Genomic DNA, 19,320 nt, shown 5'->3' with positions numbered 1-19,320 from the left:
GTATAGTTGGATTATCATCATATTCATGCATATGTTCGTATAGCGCTCACCCTAAGGATCCATGGGTGGGTAGTCAACATTTTGTAAGAGTGGTGCTTATACGTTGTTTACCTGTGGATACACCTTATATTCCGGGTCTTGTGGTAGATCGTGGACGTGACACTCCCGTTGAGTCCTTTTAGTCCATTCCCCGATGTAGGTAGCATGTAGGATCTGGTTATGAAGGGGGGACAAGCTATGTTCTTAATCTTCCTTAGTAATATCCCTTATGTGTAGATATAAAGATGATCTTAGCAATGACTATTAGATGTAATTGCACTAATCAATGTATGATTTGACTTATAATTAAGAATGACTTAGGAATTATTTCTCTAATATTCTACCTGACCATGCTAATGCCATAGAAAGAAGTACTCTGAGTGATTTATCATTATCATTGATCAATACTTATCATATATATATATATATATATATATATATATATATATATATATATATATATATATATATATATATATATATATATATATATATATATATATATATATATATATATATATTATCCTATGACGTACCCCTGTTATGAGTAGAATATTGGTTATGGTTTACTTCTCTATCAATAGTATAAGTTATCAATACTTATCCTTGCTAGACCTTTCCTGTGGTAAAATTATAAATAACGATACCTGGATACTCCCAGGTGAAGTGCTACAATGGTATATTATATGTGTGCTTGTATACCCCTTTTTATTCATATCTTTATATTCTTTCTAATCACATAAATTATTAAAAAACTACTTAGAGTTATTCTAATAGTAATGCTAGGTAGTACCAACAAGTATCTCCGGTATCATCACTAAGGATGACAACCTAGTAAAGTAATGTTAGGAGATATAGGTTTATAATAGGTGGCTAATAAAACAAGTGACAAGTTAATAAATACCAATAAGTATTTCTGGCGCAAAACAGAGACGGTCCATAATAGGGCTGGTAGAACAACTATTTAGCAATGGGAACACGAATAGGTACAACAATTTTGGAAATGGGGAAGGAGAGGAAGCAAAGGCTAAGGACTAGTAGAACAGTTATTTGGCAAAATTTAGCGCTGCTGTCAAGACGGTCTCTCTCCCTCTCTCAATAGAATGCTAGACACAAATTCTGCAGAACATTGGACAGCGTGAGGAGCACACACGCTATTTCTTTATAATAATAATAATACTGCATTCATGCCTCCAAACAATTCACGACATTTTAGACCTCGTTTGAATTGAAACGCAGAAATTTCACAGGAATTTTATAGAAATTATTTTATTTTTCACAAGAAAAAACATAGAAGTAGAAAAAATCCCGCGTTCCAAAGGCGGTCTTATTCCATAATCCATACATAATATTAGTGCACCTGAAAAAAAATCGAAATCCAACTGAACTGAAACGCATTGAAGGTACGGTACGGTAGGTATGTACTAGTCCTATCTAGTAGCCAGCTGGGGCGTTGGCGAGCAGCGCTTGTGCTTGTGTGTCGTACTTAAATCCTTGGCTCCTGGAATGATCGGCAGCCCAGATGAAGATCCCGTAGAGCTTGCCCTGCGACTGCAGCGTCTGGCAAGCGCTGAGCGACGTGTTGATGGACACCGACGTCGTGGTGGGCGCCGTGGTGAAGCTGGCCAGGATGTTGCCCCCGGGGTAGTTGACGAGCTGCTGGTCGAAGAAGTCCACGTACTGCGCCTCCGTCGTGCTGGCGCCGTAGGCGTAGAACTGGAAGTTGACGTAGTCTATGACGCTCCCGTAGCTCGCCCACAGCGCCTGGTAATGGCGCTGCACGTCGGCGTTGCCGTACGGCGCGATGGACGCGAACTTGATCACGCCGTTGCTCTTGAGCGTGGTCACCAGGCGGCCGATGCACTCGGCGAAGGTGGCCGGGTCGGCCTGGAACTGCTCGTAGTCGATGTCGATGCCGTCAAGGTTGTACTCCTGGACGATGGTGGTCAGGGAGGAGACGGCGTTCTGCACCCAGGACTCCACGGAGGTGATGTTGAAGAACACCGGCCGGTCGTTCACGGTGGCGCCGCCGAGGCTGACGGCCACCCGCACGTTCGGGTTGCTCTGCTTGATGGCGGCCACCGCGGAGGCCGTCAGCACCGAGTTCTGCCAGAAGATGTTGAACTGCCCGTTGGTCGGGGTGGGCGGCTCCGTGGCGGTGGTGTAGTCGATGACGAAGGCCATGATGAAGTCGAACCGGACCCTCGGGTTGATGGGAACGTCGGTGAACTTGACGCCGTTGAAGATGGCGCCGATGTAGTCCCGGAACAGGTTGGAGTTCGCTGCGCTGGCCATTGGGACATGGACATGGACGGCTACAAGAGCCGGGACAAGTACTAACGCAATCAGCTTCGAGCAGCCCATTGTTAAAGTGTCTTGCTTTGCAATGGCCAATGGTTGGTCGGATTGGTGGAGGTGGAGCTGCAAATTGAAAGAACAATAATCGGTGTATTTATATATCTGTATGTATGGGCCGGCGAACCTCAATCGAGATTATCAGATTAGTATAAATATATTTTTTTCAAAGAAAATTAAATGGCGTTGAACGTTGAACAGTAGACTTTTCTCAGTAAGTCTGATCGTAGCAGATCAGGTCAGAGATGTCAGCGTCCAGATTGAAGGAAGCTGGTCAAAGTGAAACTGAATGTGCTCCTCAGGAGCTGACCCTTACCCATGCAGTCAATGGATACGGAAGTAGTAATGCTAGCAGAAAAGGTAGACGATCGAAGAGAATAGATTACTGAAGATTATAACATTCTCTAAGTGTTAGGTGTGCTACTGTGTTTTGATCTTCATTCCAGCGCGTTGCTTCTTCCAAACAAATCTCGCAGCAGGTACAGTTGAAGGTCTGGCAACAGCTCAGAGAAACGACTAATCTTGCAAACACATCTTGTTGGTCCACTTCCAGAAGATACAAATGACAGGCTAGCTACAGCTGACTTCAGAGATCAAATAGGAGTACTGTCTATGTTGGCTTGGAATTTATCAAAGGTACTATGGGAAAAAAATTGCTCTTGTTTGATCTAGATGCGCAGTTTGTGGGCGTGGGGCTAAATCCCTCACTTTCTCTGTTCTTATTAGTTACAGTGACAGGAGAAAAGGAAAGCGCAGCTGCTTTGTTGGACTGTTTCAAATGGATTACATAGGAGTAAGAGTTGGTGTTAGGCCTGCAGCCTGCTATTGGATACAAGTTCTAGCTTCAGGCTACAAACTTTGACCGAGAACGACGTGGAACATGTACAATACACTGAAAAGGACATGACAACATCAATTGGAAGAAGCAATGCTTTAGTTTTCTGGTAGAGATTCGAGAAGATATGCATTCAATGGAAATCTGATGCAGCGCCGGCTAATGATTCGTACAAGTAGCACTTGCCTGGACGTTTGCCTCCACTGGCACTACATAACCCATACTCTTATATGAAACACTACTGATTTAACCAGCACCAATAAGTTGTAGCCATCACAAGTTACCGGCTTCGTTGTGGCCTCTCACTTCTCACGGCCCCAAAGATAGAAATTGAGAGTTGCACCAACTACTGAAGAAGATTCAGAAGACAATCCGAATTCCAAATACAATAGACAGACATGAACCTGGACAAAAGGAAAAGTATCGGGTTTTAATTGTAAACCTGATAGGTAGTTCAGACATGACAATTGAGGTATTTGTCGTTGTAGTGCCCAGTCTAGATTTCTTCTTTTGAATATAATCAGCAGCTCCCCTGCTTGATTCTTTAAAAAAAAAAAATCAAACCTAGAGAAGACGCAACAAACGAAACTTGAGGCAATTGAAATTTGGCAAAAGGATCCGTACATCCCAAGAACATTCTATTGTAGTATTAGGTTTGGAGGTGAGACAGGGACGAGATGGGATATCCCACCTCATCCTAGTGTTTGGCTCGGGAACATTGTGGATGGAGTCGCTCCTCGTGAATCGGAGAGACGCAGGCATCCCCACCTGACATCGTTTCCTCGTGTCCGCGCATCTTCTTCCTTGCATCCGCGCGTCTTTTGCTTCCTCGTGTCTGTGCTGGCAGAAGGGAGGGCGATGTCTTGTGCGACAGTAGCGGCAGTTGGCCTCAGCCCTAGCACATGAGCCTAGCAATAGCGGCGGTCGGCCACAGCCCCGACGCATGAGCCCTGCGCGGAGGGGTCAGAGGTTGGGGCGGGCCGAGACAGTCAGGGGCAATGGCCAGATCTAAGCATAGAAGAAGGGGTGCGTGTGTAGAGACTGACTGGTGGGTCCCATGTGTGAGAAGTGGCTGACAATGGGCCCATAGCTAACGGAACCTAACTGGACAAAAAACTTACATCCAATCTATTTACTTTATCCTTCTAACCAAACATAGAATAGGAACATCCTCGTCCCCTCAACCAAATGCAGAACGGGGACGTCCCCATCCCAGAAAACCGGAATGGATCCATCCCCTCCCTTCTCGTCTCCAAACTAAATGCAAAGATTCTAAACAGACAGGCAACCTGACATACTATGAGAAAAACATAGACTTCTGCCAAGCAAGTACTCGGCTCGTTTGGTTAATTAAAAACAGAGAATGGGAGTTTAGAGATAGGAGTTTAGAAATCTTTTATTTATTTTGTTGGTCAGGGATAACTGAAAGTAGAGAATGAGTTAAAAAAAAGAAAGCAGAGAATGGGAGTTTAGAGACAGGAGTTTAGTAATATTTCTTTTTTTTTTGTGGGAATGAGAGTTTTGCTGGGAATGGGAATGAGAGTTTAGAGGATCAACTCCCACTAATCAATCCCCTAGAGTAGGGGTGATAATTGGGTGGGAAATGTGGTCTTAATAAAATAAAAATATATCATCACCGTCAATCATGATTTGTCATATAATTTCTCCCTCAAACACCCCCACCCACACCAAACAAGGAATATGAATTCCCTATTCAATTCCCTTTCTTATTTGCATTCACCAACCAAACAAGGGATCGAAATGTACTAAAATTCAATTTGCTACCTTAACTCTCTCATTCAACTACGAACCAAACAAGGGATCGAAATGTACTAAAAGTCAATTTGCTACCTTAACTCTCTCTATCAACTCTCACCACTAATTGTTATACCCCTTCCCACATCGTTAGTTGCTAAACACACCCGTAGGGAAAGAATAGACAGGTTAGGGTACAATAGAAATATATGTCTATATCCAAATGTACACTACCGGAAACAGGGCCGTTGCCAAGAGCCAGCGTCTTTGCCGAGAGCTAAATGTCGGGCTCTCGGCAAAGAAAGCTTTGACGAGAGTCGGCCCTCGGCAAAGGTAGGCCGTCGGCAAAACCATATTTGCCGAGGGCTAGGCCGTCGGCAAAGAATTCCTCTCGGCAACCGGACCCTTTGCCGAGGGTCCGACCGTCGGCAAAGAAAGGCCGTCGGCAACCTGTGACGGCAGGCAAACGGCCTTCACTGCCGTCTGTTTTGTCGAGGGTCAGAATTTGGCCCTCGGCAAAGAATTACTTTGCCGAGTGTCGTTTCTGTGCCCTCAGCAAAAAAAAAAATTTTGCTTTTTTTGCTTCCAAATTTTTTTCCCTGGGTTTACTGTTGTACCTTAAAGTACATATTAAAATTTGGAGTTTTTTTTATTTTATTAGCTATATTTAATAAGTTTATTTCATTTATTTGAATTCTTCCCGGTAATTCAAATTTAACTGCAGGTGCATCGAATATTGGAATTGAGTGATTCAAAAAATCATATTCATGGTATTGTATGTGGTGTGAGACCGTATCCAGTGACAGATGCCAAATTTGGCGCATCGTTTTCACTGAACACGGCGAGGAACTTGCGTGTAAAGTATTTTTAAATTATATAAAATGGAAACGAAGTCCAAAATTCACGAAACTTGTCGAGGTGTCATTTCATCGCATGTATAGGCTGTGATAAAAAATTGAGTGGGTTTCGAGCAAGTTGCGACGTCCGATGCCTAAAACCCAGACATCTCCGCACGGTGTACTTGCGTGGTCCCGCGAAGCTCCCGCGTCGACCAATACCTGAAGCGGCCCGCCCGCTGATCACACCTTATGGGGATAGGTAAGTAACTTAAGATGTGCTCGAAACTTCTTCATTTGAAATGTTGAAAATCAAAATACAAACTAATACTTTTTGTAATCACTTGTGCAGGAACTGGAAACTTGTGGAGACTGGAGCCAAGGCACGCAAAGTGAAATGGCATCCTAGGAGGTCTGTGCAGGGAGCACTACCCTGGCCTGGTGGAGGTGAGCCCGGACATGTTCGAGCCAGTCACTCAGTTCGACCACTACGAATTGGTCGCCGATGCCATGGATCGTAGTGGCCACAGATATAGGAACAAGGCGGAGCGGGTCGTCAGGGACCTGTCGGTAAGTCTTTCAGGCACACATTGTATTCTTTTAGCCACAGATACATCGTATTCATTGGGCATTCTTCTAATAAGTAATTGATACCTCACGCCTTTATGCAGGATTTCTTTAGAATCGAGGAGGGCAAGGAGCACAGGGCGTACCAGGTGGCGATCGCTTCTTGTAAGAAGCGCGTCACGGACATGATTCACGACGCGCGTCATCAGGCGCACATTTGGCACTACGCGAAGGTCCAAGGGCGTAGCATCAAAAAGGACGAGGCAAGACAGGTGGTGCTGACCAAGGAGGAGTACCTTGCGGTAAATACGGAACATTACTATTGATTTCTTCTGAGATTAAGTTTCCTTAATTTGATCTTCTAATATATCGTTTGCTTGATGGCCTGTAGGCGATTCCAAACTAGTGCAATCGGCATCCGGATGCCTAGAAGAGGATTGTGGACATGTGGCTCAGTCAGGACTAGAAGAAGGAGCATGATGAAGCACGCGAGCGCTGTTTGCTGATGCAAGGAGTACCACACCATCAAGGCAGCCGCAACCTCTTTGAATTCTCAGAAGCTTGGGTAAGGCGAAACCATTTCTCTAACCTAACACTCAATTCTGCAACAACTCTAACAATGTTATTGTCTTTCTCGCAGTCGGCGTCACATGGTGGCCGCCCTTATGGTCACCTCAAGGCATATGCCTTGTCCCACTTGGGCAAGGCGGCGTCCGCCACCGACTGGACCCCAGAAGTCCCTGCCGAGTCGTTCACCAACGCCAGCATTGCCCCTGGCATCTCTGCGTACACAGAGATGGCAAGGTCAGTCCACGGGCCAGACTATGACCCGACCACCGAGGAGCGGCTTGATCCAGAGCTCGTGATGAGGGTGGGGCAAGGCAAGAAGCACGGGCGGTTCTGGCTTGGCGACGGTGTCCTCGACACGACCTCTGTTCCTCCGCTGCACCAGATCCGAGCAGCGAGCACGAGCTCAATGCCGGCCATACGCCAGCGCCCGACCGTGGTGTCGACACCCTAGGTAAGTGTTCTCTTCCATTCCTAGTTCTTTGACTTTTACATACCTTAGCTCTGCAATCTTGAAACATTGGCGTCAAATGTTGCAGGCACAGCTGCAGGCGATGGAGGCCGAGTGGGAGCAGCAGCGGCAGAGGCTGGCAGCTTTGGAGGCCGAGCGGGAGCTCGAGCGGCAGAGGCTGGCAGCTTTAGAGGCCAAGCAGGAGCAGGATCAGCGGCAGATGGCAGAGGTGCTCTCCTACGTGCGGGGTCTTGCGATGACCCAAGGTGGAACGGTCCCACAGTTCCTGCTCGGTCAGCTGCAGCCTACACCTCCACCTCAGCTTGATTCTACTCCGGTGAGTATGACAAATGTTTTAGTTTCTCTAAATGTGAAACCTAGTAAAACCTAGTGAAACCTAGTGAAACCTAGTGCTAGTGGTGATGGTGGTGGGTGGTGGTGGCGGCGTGGTTGGTGGTGGTGGTGGCGTGGTCGTGGTGGTGGCTGCGTGGTTGGTGGAGGTGGTGGCGTGGTGGGTGGTTGGTGGTGGTGGTAGTAGTGGTGTGGTTGTGGTGGTGGCGTGGTGGTGGTGGTGGTGGTGGCGTGGTGGTGTGCTTGTTGGTTAGTAGTAGTGTGGTGGTGGCATGGTGGTGGTGGTGGTGTGGTCGTGGTGGTGGTGTCGCGTGGTTGGTGGTGGTGGCGGTGGTGTGGTCGTGGTGGTAAAAAGTACATGTAGTGCTTGGTTATCTATTTATGTTGTCTAACACGTTCTGCATCTTCTTTGTTTGTGTAGCGTCAGTCGGCGGCGTCGAACGACCCTAACCTTCTCCTCGTCAACTCCCTAAGATCGCACGCGGCGCCTTCTCAGCCCGGACCGTCGCCGTGACCAGTTTGGCGCCTCCTATGCCTCTTGTTTATGTTGCTTGTCGAACTTTACACTTGTGGTTGTCTATGTGTCGAGATTTGTTTGTGACTTCGAACTTCGAGACTTCTATGTGATGTGGATGTGAATTATGTGATGTGGATGTGAATTATGTGATGTGGATGTGGTTATTGATATGTGGATGTGCTTATTGTGATGTGGATGTCATGTATATGTTTATTTGTTGACTGGAAATGCAAAAAACAAAAACAAAAATAAAACTGGTTGTGGCTTTGCCGAGGGCTATGGTCATGCCCTCGACAAAGCTGGGAATTCTGGAACACACAGAATCCCAGCTTTGCCGAGCGCATGACCATAGCGCTCGGCAAAGAGGAAGCCTTTGCCGAGAGCTGAGACATAGCTCTCGGCACAAAAAATGTCAAAAAAAATTATCAATATTTTTTGCCGAGAGCTCTTCTGACAGACGCTCGGCAAAGTTTTTTGGAAAAAAAATTCAGAAATTCTTTGCCGAGAGCTTGCTAAGGCTCACGGCAAAGATCAACTTTACCGTGACCTCTCCCCGTCACGGCGAAAATTTTTACCAACGGCCGGCTAACCCTCGGCAAATCCTTTGCCGAGAGCCCGAGATGCGGCTCTCGGCAAAGTAGCCTTTGCCGTGAGGTACTGTGCCGATCGGCCTTTGCCTTGCCGAGGGCAAAGGCTTCTTTGCCGAGCGTATCCGGCCCTCAGCAAAGAACCTCGTTACAGTTGTGGTAGACTAGATAGCTAACGAGACGTGTCATCAGTACACGACACAAACACAAACACTTGCAGTGCTTAGTAGTTACAAATTTTATCTCACTGAACCATATTTTACTATTCTTATTTAGGTGTAAGTTCTATGTTTAATTGGTGTAAATTGATTGTAAATGAGAATGGTCAGAACTACTAGAACAATTATCTAATCTTTTTTTTTTTTTTGCTTTTTTGTATGTTTTATTTGGTTGTCCTTTGAAACCTTCCAATTTAGCTTTCGTAGAAATAATCTGACATATTTTTGCATTATTTTGATAAGTTTTATTTAGTCCATTTGATCTGAATCAAAAGGTCATGATAATCGAGTATTCCCTAGATCAGAAACACTCGATTTTGTTTTTTCCCCTAATCAGGTGTTTAGGTGGCATCCAACACTCAGGTGTCAGATGCCCCTAAAACACCGATCGAAGTGCTGAGTAGACAGATTCAATCCTTATACTCCTTCCCACGTCGTTAGTTGCTAAGCACACCCGTAGGTAAAGAATAGACAAGCAAGGGTACAAAAGAAATATATGTCTATGCAAATGTAGACTAGTTAGCTGACGAGATGCGTCAGCAGTAGACGACACATACACAAAAACTTGTAGTAGAATGGAAGTAGAATTTCAAGAGCACATGCATTATCTTAACAAAAGGATTCCTCAAAAAAAATTTATCTTAAACAAAGGGTCACAGCGACTTAGCAACTGACAATTTGAGCGAGATTATTTTATTCTCCATTATATTCTTGAAACAACATTTTATTTTCCATATTATTTACAGTAATAAAGGGGTAATAATAAATAGTTGAAGCAAGGTCCAGTCCAGCTGCAAAATATATCTACTGGCTGGTGGCGTTGGCCAACAGTGCCTGCGCTTGTGTCTCGTACTTGAACCCTTGGCTCTTAGAGTAATCCGCAGCCCAGATGAAGATGCCGTAGAGCTTTCCCTGCGACTGCAGAGTCTGGCAGGCGCTGAGCGCCGTATCAACCGGCACCGAGGTAGTCGTCGGCGCCGTGGTGAAGCTGGCCAGGATGTTGCCGCCGGGGTAGTTCACCATCTGCTCGTCGAAGTAGTTCACGTACTGGTCCGCGGTTGTGCTCGCGTCGTACGCGTAGAACTGGAAGTTGATGTAGTCTATCACGCTAATCCCATAGCTCGCCCACAGCGCCTGGTAATGGCTCTGCACGTCGGCGTCGGCGAACGGCGCGATGGACGCGAACTTGATCACCCCGTTGCTCTTGAGCGTCGTCACCAGGCGGCCGATGCACTCGGCGAAGGTGGCCGGGTCCGCCTGGAACTGCTCGTAGTCGATGTCGATGCCGTCCAGGCCGTACTGCTGGACGATGCTGGTCAGGGAGGAGACGGCGTTGTCGACCCACGAGTCGGCGGAGGTGACGTTGAAGAACACCGGGCTGTTGTTCACGGTGGCGCCGCCCAGGCTGACGGCCACCCGCACGTTCGGGTTGCTCTGCTTGATGGCGGCCACCGCGGACGGCGTCAGCACCGAGTCCTGCCAGAAGATGCTGAACTGCCCGTTGGTCGGAGATGGAGGATCGGTTGTGGTGGTGTAGTCGATGACGAAGGAGAGGATGAAGTCGAACTGGACGTCTTGGTTGATCGGCACGTCGCTGAACTGGACACCGTTGAAGATGGCGCCGATGTAGTCGCGGAAGAGGTTGGAGTTTGCTGCTGTGGTCGTTGGGGCATGGAGGAGGGCGATGACAAGGGCAGCAGCTGGGAGAAGAACGGCTGCAATGAGCTTTGAGGAGCCCATGGCTGGTAGCTTTTCCTTTTGTAGAAGAGAACCGGTTTGCACTGCTGCTTGCAATGGTTGGAGATGCGACTGCGGAAGGATCCTGTATTTATAGATTGTCTTGAACTAACTTCAATAAGAATTTTATTCTTTTTCAAACTTAAAGCAAATGATTCTTAAGGTTGAATGGACTTTGGTATCTCTCATCTCATCTAAATGTCAGCTTCTTGATTGGAAGAAGCTGAAACTTGAATGTTGCAGTCATTGGGTACAGAGGAGGATACAGTAACACTTGTACAAACAGGGGTAAGGGGGGATTTACGTGTGTTTGAGTGCAGTGCAGTTCTGACCTTCCAACTGGCAGTGCAATGTCAGCCTGGGCACTTTTTCACCGAAGACCGAACACCGAACCGAACTGAACCGAAACCGAACCGAATAGTCGGTAGTTCGGTTTTTCGGTTCGGTTTCGGTTTCCAGTTCTGTGAAGTTCGGTTTTTCGGTTCGGTTTCGGTTTCTATGCCATACCGAACCGAAAAACCGAAATACCGAGAAACCTGTTTTTTTCCTGTTGTTTATCAAAACTGATGGAGTAATGTGGTTTATTATCAAGAATGAACTGTAAATTTGTAATATTTGATTTGAGCATTGAATTGTTAAGTTTGTAACAGTCTTGAGTCTTCAAATAATATACTGTGTTGTGCAAGTTTGTACTGTGTTGTGCTGTAAGTTCTAAGTCATGTCTGATATTTGGTTTATTCGGTTTTAACCGAAAAACCGAATTAAAAAACCGAACCAAAATTGGTCGGTTTTTAAAATTTTAGCAAACCGATCGGGAGTCATTTTCTAAAAACCGAAATTCTGAAAAACCGAAAAAACCGAACACGGTCGGTTAAAACCGAACGCCCAGACTGAGTGCAATGTCTTATCCAACTTGGATGTCTTTGGAAATACACCAACAGCGTCACAAAAATGACTACTCGAACTCGCAAACAAACATTGCTGGCGCACTTCCAGAAGATCCGATAGCAACCAGTAGGTACATAATGCAGCATAAAGTTGACTTCCAGGCCAAATATATCGTGTGTCCTTAAACCTGCCTTGATTCGTTTATTTTTTCATCGGAAACAGTATTTTTCTCTCACAAATTCTTCCAGAATCATCCAGTCCAAAATTCCTCCAAGCGAACGGAGCCATTGTCTTCTTAGTTTGGAATCTTAGGGAAGGTACAAGGAAAAAATTGCCTTTCTTGTATGCTTTAGTTCCGCAGTTTGCAGTTGTGAGGCTTAACTTTGAATCCTTGACTTTCTCTGCTCTCGTAAAAAAACTCATATCAACAACTCTCAAACTCACCTCCCAATATGTTGGCACTCGAAAAAAACCATCCCCACGCACTTAAGGTTGCGTGTGCGTATCCTCATCCCAATTTGAGGTGGAAGTATGTGGAGAAGGAAAAAAAAGTAGGACATGATTCCTGATGCAAATATACATGAGAAAAATAAAGTATAAAAGTGGTTAGTGTGATTTAGAAATAATTTAGGATTCCTGATGTAAAATTACCTTCTATTTTTTAGGCGCGAGATTTTGAAAACTGTTGGAGTTGTAGCTTTTTTATATCTCCCAATATATTTTGCAAAGGTTGGAAAACCTGTTTTTGGGAGTATTTTTTAGATACTGTTGGAGATGCTCTTAGTTACATAAAGTCAGACTGTTCCAATGTATCACCCGTGAACCCTACAAGGTTGGGTCAACACAGGTCCAAGAATGAGGCTTGTCTAGAGGTAAAGGTTGAAAGGAGCTTAGCAATTTGATTCAATGTTTGGATGTATGCCTAGGCCACCTAAGTTTGAGTTCTCTTCGATTTGAATTTAGGTGCTAGTTTCTTCTCAATATAAAGTCTCATAGGTTGGTCGTCTAGTTTGTGCTCCCCCTAGGTTGGTCTATATGTGATAGAGATTCTACTTTTAGGCTACCAACTTTGACTCCGAAAGAGAAAAATAATACATTGAAAAGGAATGATAACATCATTCAAACAATAATAATGCATTTTTCTGCACGAAGTATGCAATAAACTGAAATCTATAATAGCAGAAAAACTGATTGGAAGAAACATCACTTACCTGAGAGTGCCCTTAGCATGGTTGCCTCACTACATAAAGAGCAACTAACATTGTCGAAGTTTATTTATATTGTTGTATTTGCCATAAAAAGCCTACCAATTTGCAAGGACACTTCTTTTTGGCTTAAATCCCATGTATCTGTAAAAAAAATCTGAGAGAGAACTTCATATCATTATCACATTTGAAGCGAGCTTACTATTACAATAATCCTCATAAGATGTGGTAGTAAAAAAAATTCTAAAGTTCTCACAATAATAGAAAACAAAGTAACCTCTACATTTGCATTCTTACCTATATATGTTGTTATGAAAAAAAATATAAAGTAACACATTTTTATTTGTATAATTATCCATCTCAGTCATCATAAATAAATAATAAAAATCTCTCTTAAATCTACATATAAACACTAATATAAACTATCATGACAAATAATTTAATATTCATAAAGTACGCTATACATATTCTAAATTACACACTTCTATAACTGTAAAGTTAAAAGTAAGCATAATGCTACAAAGTTTTAGATCTCATCAAAAGCTATAATTTTTTTTTACAAAAATTATCTCCATATAACCTTATATAAAAAAACATATTTTTTTTTTCTAAAATAGGATAGTCTTGTCAACGGACCAATAGAAATGACATGACAAAATATACGCTGGTATCTGGCGTGTTTTAGCGTGACACACCTTACCATGCATATGGGCTGGTAGCGTGATTTTGCCAACACTATGTTACCGTTGTTAGAATTAGAATTAAAAATAAAAGTTGTGTTGGTTATTTTTAAATATGATTAAATAAAAATGTTGATGGGTCCCAAAAGCAGTGACAAGGTCCAATTTCTGCATGTCCCACGGGCCAGTGAGACAACCGATGTCCAAACTCGAAAGCACATCCTTCTCTCCCCTCTTCTCGCACCGCGAACAAGCGGAACACCTCGGAAGCTTCCGGCTCCCAGATCTCCCGAAGAACCCTAACCCCCAACCTTCTAGAACCTCCCCTCTTCCCCCGCATGGACGGCCTCGCTGCGCCGTCGCCGTCCCACTCCGGCGCCACCTCCGGCGGCGGGGCCTCCCACCGCAAGCGGAAGCTCCCGCCGTCGTCGCTCTCCGACGCCACCGCCGACGAGGACGACGACACCACCGCTCCGTCATCCCCCTCCACGGCCCCATCCTCGCCCTCCCGACCGTCCTCTCCATCTTCCTCACACTCTGACGATGACGACGACGACTCGCTCCACACGTTCAATGCCGCGCGCCTCGACGGCGCGCCGGGTGGGGGCTCCGCCTCCGGCCGTCCTCCGAAGCCGGATTCCTCATCAGTGTCTGCTGCGGCGGCCGCCGCCGCGGCTGCGGCTGGCGGAGGGCCCAAGCCGGAGCCCGGCTCGGCGACCGCTGGCGACGGGAAGGAGGACCCAAAGGGGTTGTTCACGGACAACCTTCAGACCAGCGGCGCGTACAGCGCCCGTGAGGAGGGCCTCAAACGCGAGGTCAATGCTTCTTTTTTATTTATTTTGTTTCACTTTTCCCTGCCCGCTGATAGTATCAGTTGATTTGTGGCGGAGAGTCTGAGACAGTTGAATCTGTTCAGGAAGATTCGGGAAGGCTAAAATTTCTCTGTTATTCTAACGATGGTGTTGATGAACACATGATATGGTTAGTAGCATTTCTGACTACTCTGTTGAGCAGTATGGCGCTAGTTTTTATGAATTATGTGTCTTCCGCAGGTTGGTAGGTTTGAAGAATATCTTCGCCCGGCAGCTTCCTAATATGCCCAAAGAATATATTGTGCGCCTTGTCATGGATAGGTAATGCCCAATATAATCCGCCTATGGTTTAGCATTTACTCATAATCTTTGCGGCTTTGGAAATGGGAATAAGATTAAATTCCTTCTGTGGTAGTTAAGGGCCTGTTTGCTTAGTACCCTGGAAACTTGCCAGGCACAGGCTTGCAGTCCCAGGCGTAGGATTTCATCTGCCTGTGGTCCAGATTGTTGCCTGGGAGGCAGCATCCAAACAGGCTCTAACTCCTTGTGTCATATGCCACAGAACTCACAAGTCAATGATGGTTATCAGGAACAATATTGTCGTGGGAGGCATTACTTATCGCCCTTATGCAAGGTAATGCTGCCACTTTGGTTACTTTACTATTTGTTATGTTATATTTGATATTTCATATGTGCTCTTTCTATTTGAAGATCCAATAGTTCTTTGCAACTAAAAGCAAATGGCTCGCAACTGACACCACTCACTTTATGAGCAAATGTTGGCCGATCAAGATATTGCGTTGTAACTTCGCACTTATTCAGGAAATTCACTGCTTTGATAATATTAAAACAGCTGGCAAGTTAGAATGTAGGATGGAAACATGTGCATGCTTTTGTTTATCCCGCATTTTTTTATTGTGCTAATTTTTATTTTTGGAAATCATAGCCAGAGGTTTGGAGAAATAGCGTTTTGTGCTATCACAGCTGATGAGCAAGTTAAAGGCTATGGAACAAGATTAATGAATCATTTGAAGCAACATGCACGGGATGCTGATGGGCTCACACATTTCTTAACCTATGCTGATAATAATGCTGTTGGCTATTTTGTAAAGCAGGTATGGCTGCCTGACCTTTTACTTTATATAATCTATTTCTTTCAATTTCTTGTTTGCATGTATCAGTAACTAAAAAACTTCAGAAACTACATGTGTGACATATGTAGTACACCTAACCTCACACAATAGATATAACTCAAAATACTTAAAGACCTCTTTATGCTTTAGAAGGTTGTGGAGTATTGATGGGTTGGATTGAATGTCCTGTATAATCAATATTGGGCACAATGTTTCTGATAATCATTAATATCAATTTGAACTTTAACATCCCAATTTATCTGCAAGCAATTTCTTAGTCAGGTATAGATTAATTCTCTTAGGTATGACGTCCAAAATAATTGTTTTCATACTTGTTAGGAAAAAAATTGCATTGCAAAAGGACGTGATTTGCCCCTTTTTTTTTCTTATTTTCTCATTGGCAACGTATAGGGTTTCACAAAGGAGATCACATTGGACAAAGAAAGATGGCAAGGGTAAGCCTGTCATTTACATGTCTTTGTTTCCAATTATATCGTTCCATATTCTTTTTAGGAGTTTATTTGCCAATGTTGAACTTAACAGTTTGCTGGTTCTAGGTACATTAAAGACTATGATGGAGGAATATTGATGGAGTGTAAAATTGACCCAAAGCTGCCATATGTTGATCTGGCAACAATGATTCGACGTCAAAGGCAGGTAAAGTAATAATAGGCTAATGACTGCACAAAACAGAATGCATCCAGCTCATGATTAAATATGTCCTTTTCCTTTTGTCGTTCACTGTATTACATTTCTACAGGCCATTGATGAGAAGATCAGAGAGCTTTCTAACTGCCATATTGTTTATCCAGGAATTGATTTTCAGAAGGTTAGCTTTTTCCTTCATGGGCTCAACTATATTGGGGGTGTGCTTCATCTAAACACCCCTTATTTTTGTACTCTGGTGGAACAGGAGGGGGGGGGGGGGGGGGGGACCTGCTAGGTTGCTAGGTACAAAGAAACTCCTTTTTTTCTCAAACACACAAGAAGATTTCGTATCATTTTGTTAAGGAGAGTACACAGGAAGAAAAAAAATTCCTCCCTGAAACAACACAAACAAGACACACAACACCAGTACACTTACAAATTGCTAGGTATAAAGAGACTCGGTAGTTGATTCTCTTTGTAGAGTAAATTACTTCTAGGAATAATTTGTTTTGTCAGCTGCACAAAAATTACCTTTAGGAAAAGAGGCTGGTACGCCTTGTTATGAATGAGGCTTGCCTGCACCAATCACCATGCATATTTTGTTCTCTTTGGGTTTGTGCTAGATAGTATACGAATACAAATGAAGAATAGTAAGAATGTAAGATCTATCATTTATAAGTATCTCATATTTGTTTCTTTGTAGAAAGAAGCTGGCATTCCAAGAAGACTGATAAAGCCAGAAGATATCCCTGGTCTGAGTAAGTTGTTATATTCAGACTTGTTTTGTTGTTCGCCCTTGATAGTTTTTGACAGTTAGGAGGACTATCTTGGATATTTTATTGTTCACCCTCTATGATCAGGTTTTGGCATTTAGGAGGTCCATCTTGGATGTTGTATTTTTAATTTGGTAAAATCCCGATTTTATAAACATGCTGCATGCTGAATTATCTGCAGCTGATATATTCAAAAGGTGTTTCAAATTTCTGAGTGCATTAGTGTTGGTTTGTTTTGAAAATCTCAAATAAGTAACAGCATCAGGAGTAAATACTAGGGACTGTTAAACATACAATACCTATCTTTGTAAGAGAAAGCTGTTTATTTCCATTTTTTTTATTATGTCTTTACTGTTGATTTAGTAATGATAGAAGTCTGAGCTTGGCTATTAATGTGATGCAGGGGAAGCTGGGTGGACGCCTGATCAGTGGGGTCATTCTAAATCACGATCAGCATTCTCCCCGGACTATAATACTTACAGGCAACAACTTACTAACCTTATGCGGATATTGTTGAAGGCAAGTTATCTATTTATCTGCACAAATCTTAGCAGATGGTACATGTTACATAGTACTCCCTTCCAAATGCAAGTCACTTTAGCCTTGTCCTAATTTAGACTTCTCTACTTTGACCAAGTTTGTTAAAAAATGCAGAAACATCTACAACATCAAACCATTAGATACACCATGAAATATTTTCATAGTGTATTTATTTGATATTGTAGATGTTAACATATTTTTCTACAAACTTTTCAAAGCTAGAGAAGTTTGACTTAGGACAAAGTTAAAATGACTTACAATTTGGAACGGAGAGGGTAGTTCCTACAAGTTGATTGCACTGAACATATTATAAAGATGTACCTTGATACCAACCATAGATTTATGTAGTTCCATACCAAAGATATGGCAAATCAGCTAAAAAGACATACTCCTGCTCATGTGAAATTGAGAAAGACATCAAATGATTTATTTTTACTTGTAACACGGACATCCCATTGCAGAATCTGAGTGAACATCCTGATGCTTGGCCATTTAAAGAGCCTGTGGATTCACGAGATGTTCCAGACTATTATGATATCATCAAAGATCCTATTGGTGAGTTTGAACCGCGTCTATATCTCCTTTATACAATCAAAGTGACATTTTATTTAGGTGAACAACCAGTGTTCAAAATGCATGCCTGTCTGCAGATTTAAAGACGATGTTAAGAAGAGTCGACTCTGATCAATATTATGTGACCCTAGAGATGTTTGTAGCCGACATGAAGAGAATGTTCAACAATGCAAGAACTTACAATTCTCCAGATACTATCTATTACAAATGTGCGACACGGTGAGTTCTTTTTATGTACTTTGTTCTCGCAGCCAGGGATGTATGTTCCTGGCCAGTCAGCTGGAAACTGAGTGACATCTGGTTTTCGGAGATTTTCTAGTTGGCTGCTTTATCATGTTCACATTATCTAACCTATATAATCAACCATGCCATTCTATCTTCTAAATGGCACAATGCCCAGCTTAAATCTGGTTGATACAGTTTACACCAGCTGGCAGACTAGGGCTGAAAACCTTGCAACTGTGGCCTCTGGTTACCTCAAGCTTTTGGAATCCACCATGTGACTATCGATTTTGTTGTTTTTGGTCACGCAGGCTTGAAAATTTCTTCTCGACCAAAATTGCTTCACTGGTTGCACAAGCCTCAACCAAGAGCTAGACTGGCGTGGGTTCACTGGACACTGTTGTCGCATGTTGTAACATTATTAAGTTGTATCTGATATAGTTGTCGCCTTGCTGAATGTTCCGCACGGCGATGAACTTTTAGTTTAGCATGCTCTCTTTATTTTAACCAGGAGGGACACTGATTTTTACATATTGGGGCTCAACCTGGTGGGCCTACTAACATAGATTGAGGAGATTCTGTAGTTTCCAGCACCTATGGGTAAAGATGTTTTTCAGCATCCTTGGAGAAGTACAAATTATAACCTACTCATAAATTTGTACTGTAGCATGAACTACATCTGTTTACCCCTTGTCAGGTACTGTAGCATGAACTAGAATCCTTGCAGCCGTGATGGCTTAAATCTGCAGCGAACAGGCCTACTATGGGTGCTAGTAAAAATTATGACTTACAATTTGGAATGGAGGGAGTAGACTGTTAAAGAAAACTTAATAGATGTGAAGTCATGAATTAAGGCATCATAGCTGAATGGGTAAAAGGGTTGTCTAATTCATAACAATAGAATCAAGTATCTGCATAAAAGGACCCAGAATGTCGTATGAGGTAATGAAGCCACAAGCCAGTGCGAATCAGTTTTTTTTTCTTTTTTCACAAGAAAGTTTGAAGTTTGAAGTCATGGTCAGGTTAAGGAG

At 43.6% G+C, this 19,320-nt stretch overlaps 3 protein-coding genes across 3 annotated transcripts; 1 reads left to right on the top strand and 2 right to left on the bottom strand.

Annotated features, from left to right (window-relative positions):
* Nucleotides 1-1,326: 1,326 nt before the first annotated feature.
* On the bottom strand, nt 1,327-2,482 carry LOC136487116 (chitinase 2-like). Its single transcript, XM_066484248.1, has one exon. It carries the CDS (start codon nt 2,401-2,403, stop codon nt 1,474-1,476), a length of 930 nt encoding a protein of 309 aa, XP_066340345.1. The 5' UTR covers nt 2,404-2,482; the 3' UTR covers nt 1,327-1,473.
* A 7,305-nt stretch (nt 2,483-9,787) lies between these two features.
* On the bottom strand, nt 9,788-10,851 carry LOC136487106 (chitinase 2-like). The gene has a single exon (XM_066484240.1). The coding sequence runs from the start codon at nt 10,816-10,818 to the stop codon at nt 9,883-9,885; it is 936 nt and encodes a 311-aa protein (XP_066340337.1). The 5' UTR covers nt 10,819-10,851; the 3' UTR covers nt 9,788-9,882.
* A 2,939-nt stretch (nt 10,852-13,790) lies between these two features.
* On the top strand, nt 13,791-18,936 carry LOC136487095 (histone acetyltransferase GCN5). The gene is made up of 13 exons (XM_066484231.1): nt 13,791-14,403; nt 14,505-14,569; nt 14,641-14,721; nt 14,963-15,034; nt 15,347-15,515; nt 15,945-15,988; nt 16,091-16,190; nt 16,294-16,362; nt 16,885-16,939; nt 17,358-17,473; nt 17,956-18,049; nt 18,145-18,286; nt 18,601-18,936. Exons 1-13 carry the CDS (start codon nt 13,927-13,929, stop codon nt 18,662-18,664), a joined length of 1,548 nt encoding a protein of 515 aa, XP_066340328.1. The 5' UTR covers nt 13,791-13,926; the 3' UTR covers nt 18,665-18,936.
* Nucleotides 18,937-19,320: the final 384 nt, after the last annotated feature.

This window comes from Miscanthus floridulus, chromosome 1, assembly GCF_019320115.1.
Source record: "Miscanthus floridulus cultivar M001 chromosome 1, ASM1932011v1, whole genome shotgun sequence".
Lineage (NCBI taxonomy): Eukaryota > Viridiplantae > Streptophyta > Magnoliopsida > Poales > Poaceae > Miscanthus > Miscanthus floridulus.
This window is presented reverse-complemented; position numbering and strand designations above follow the sequence as displayed.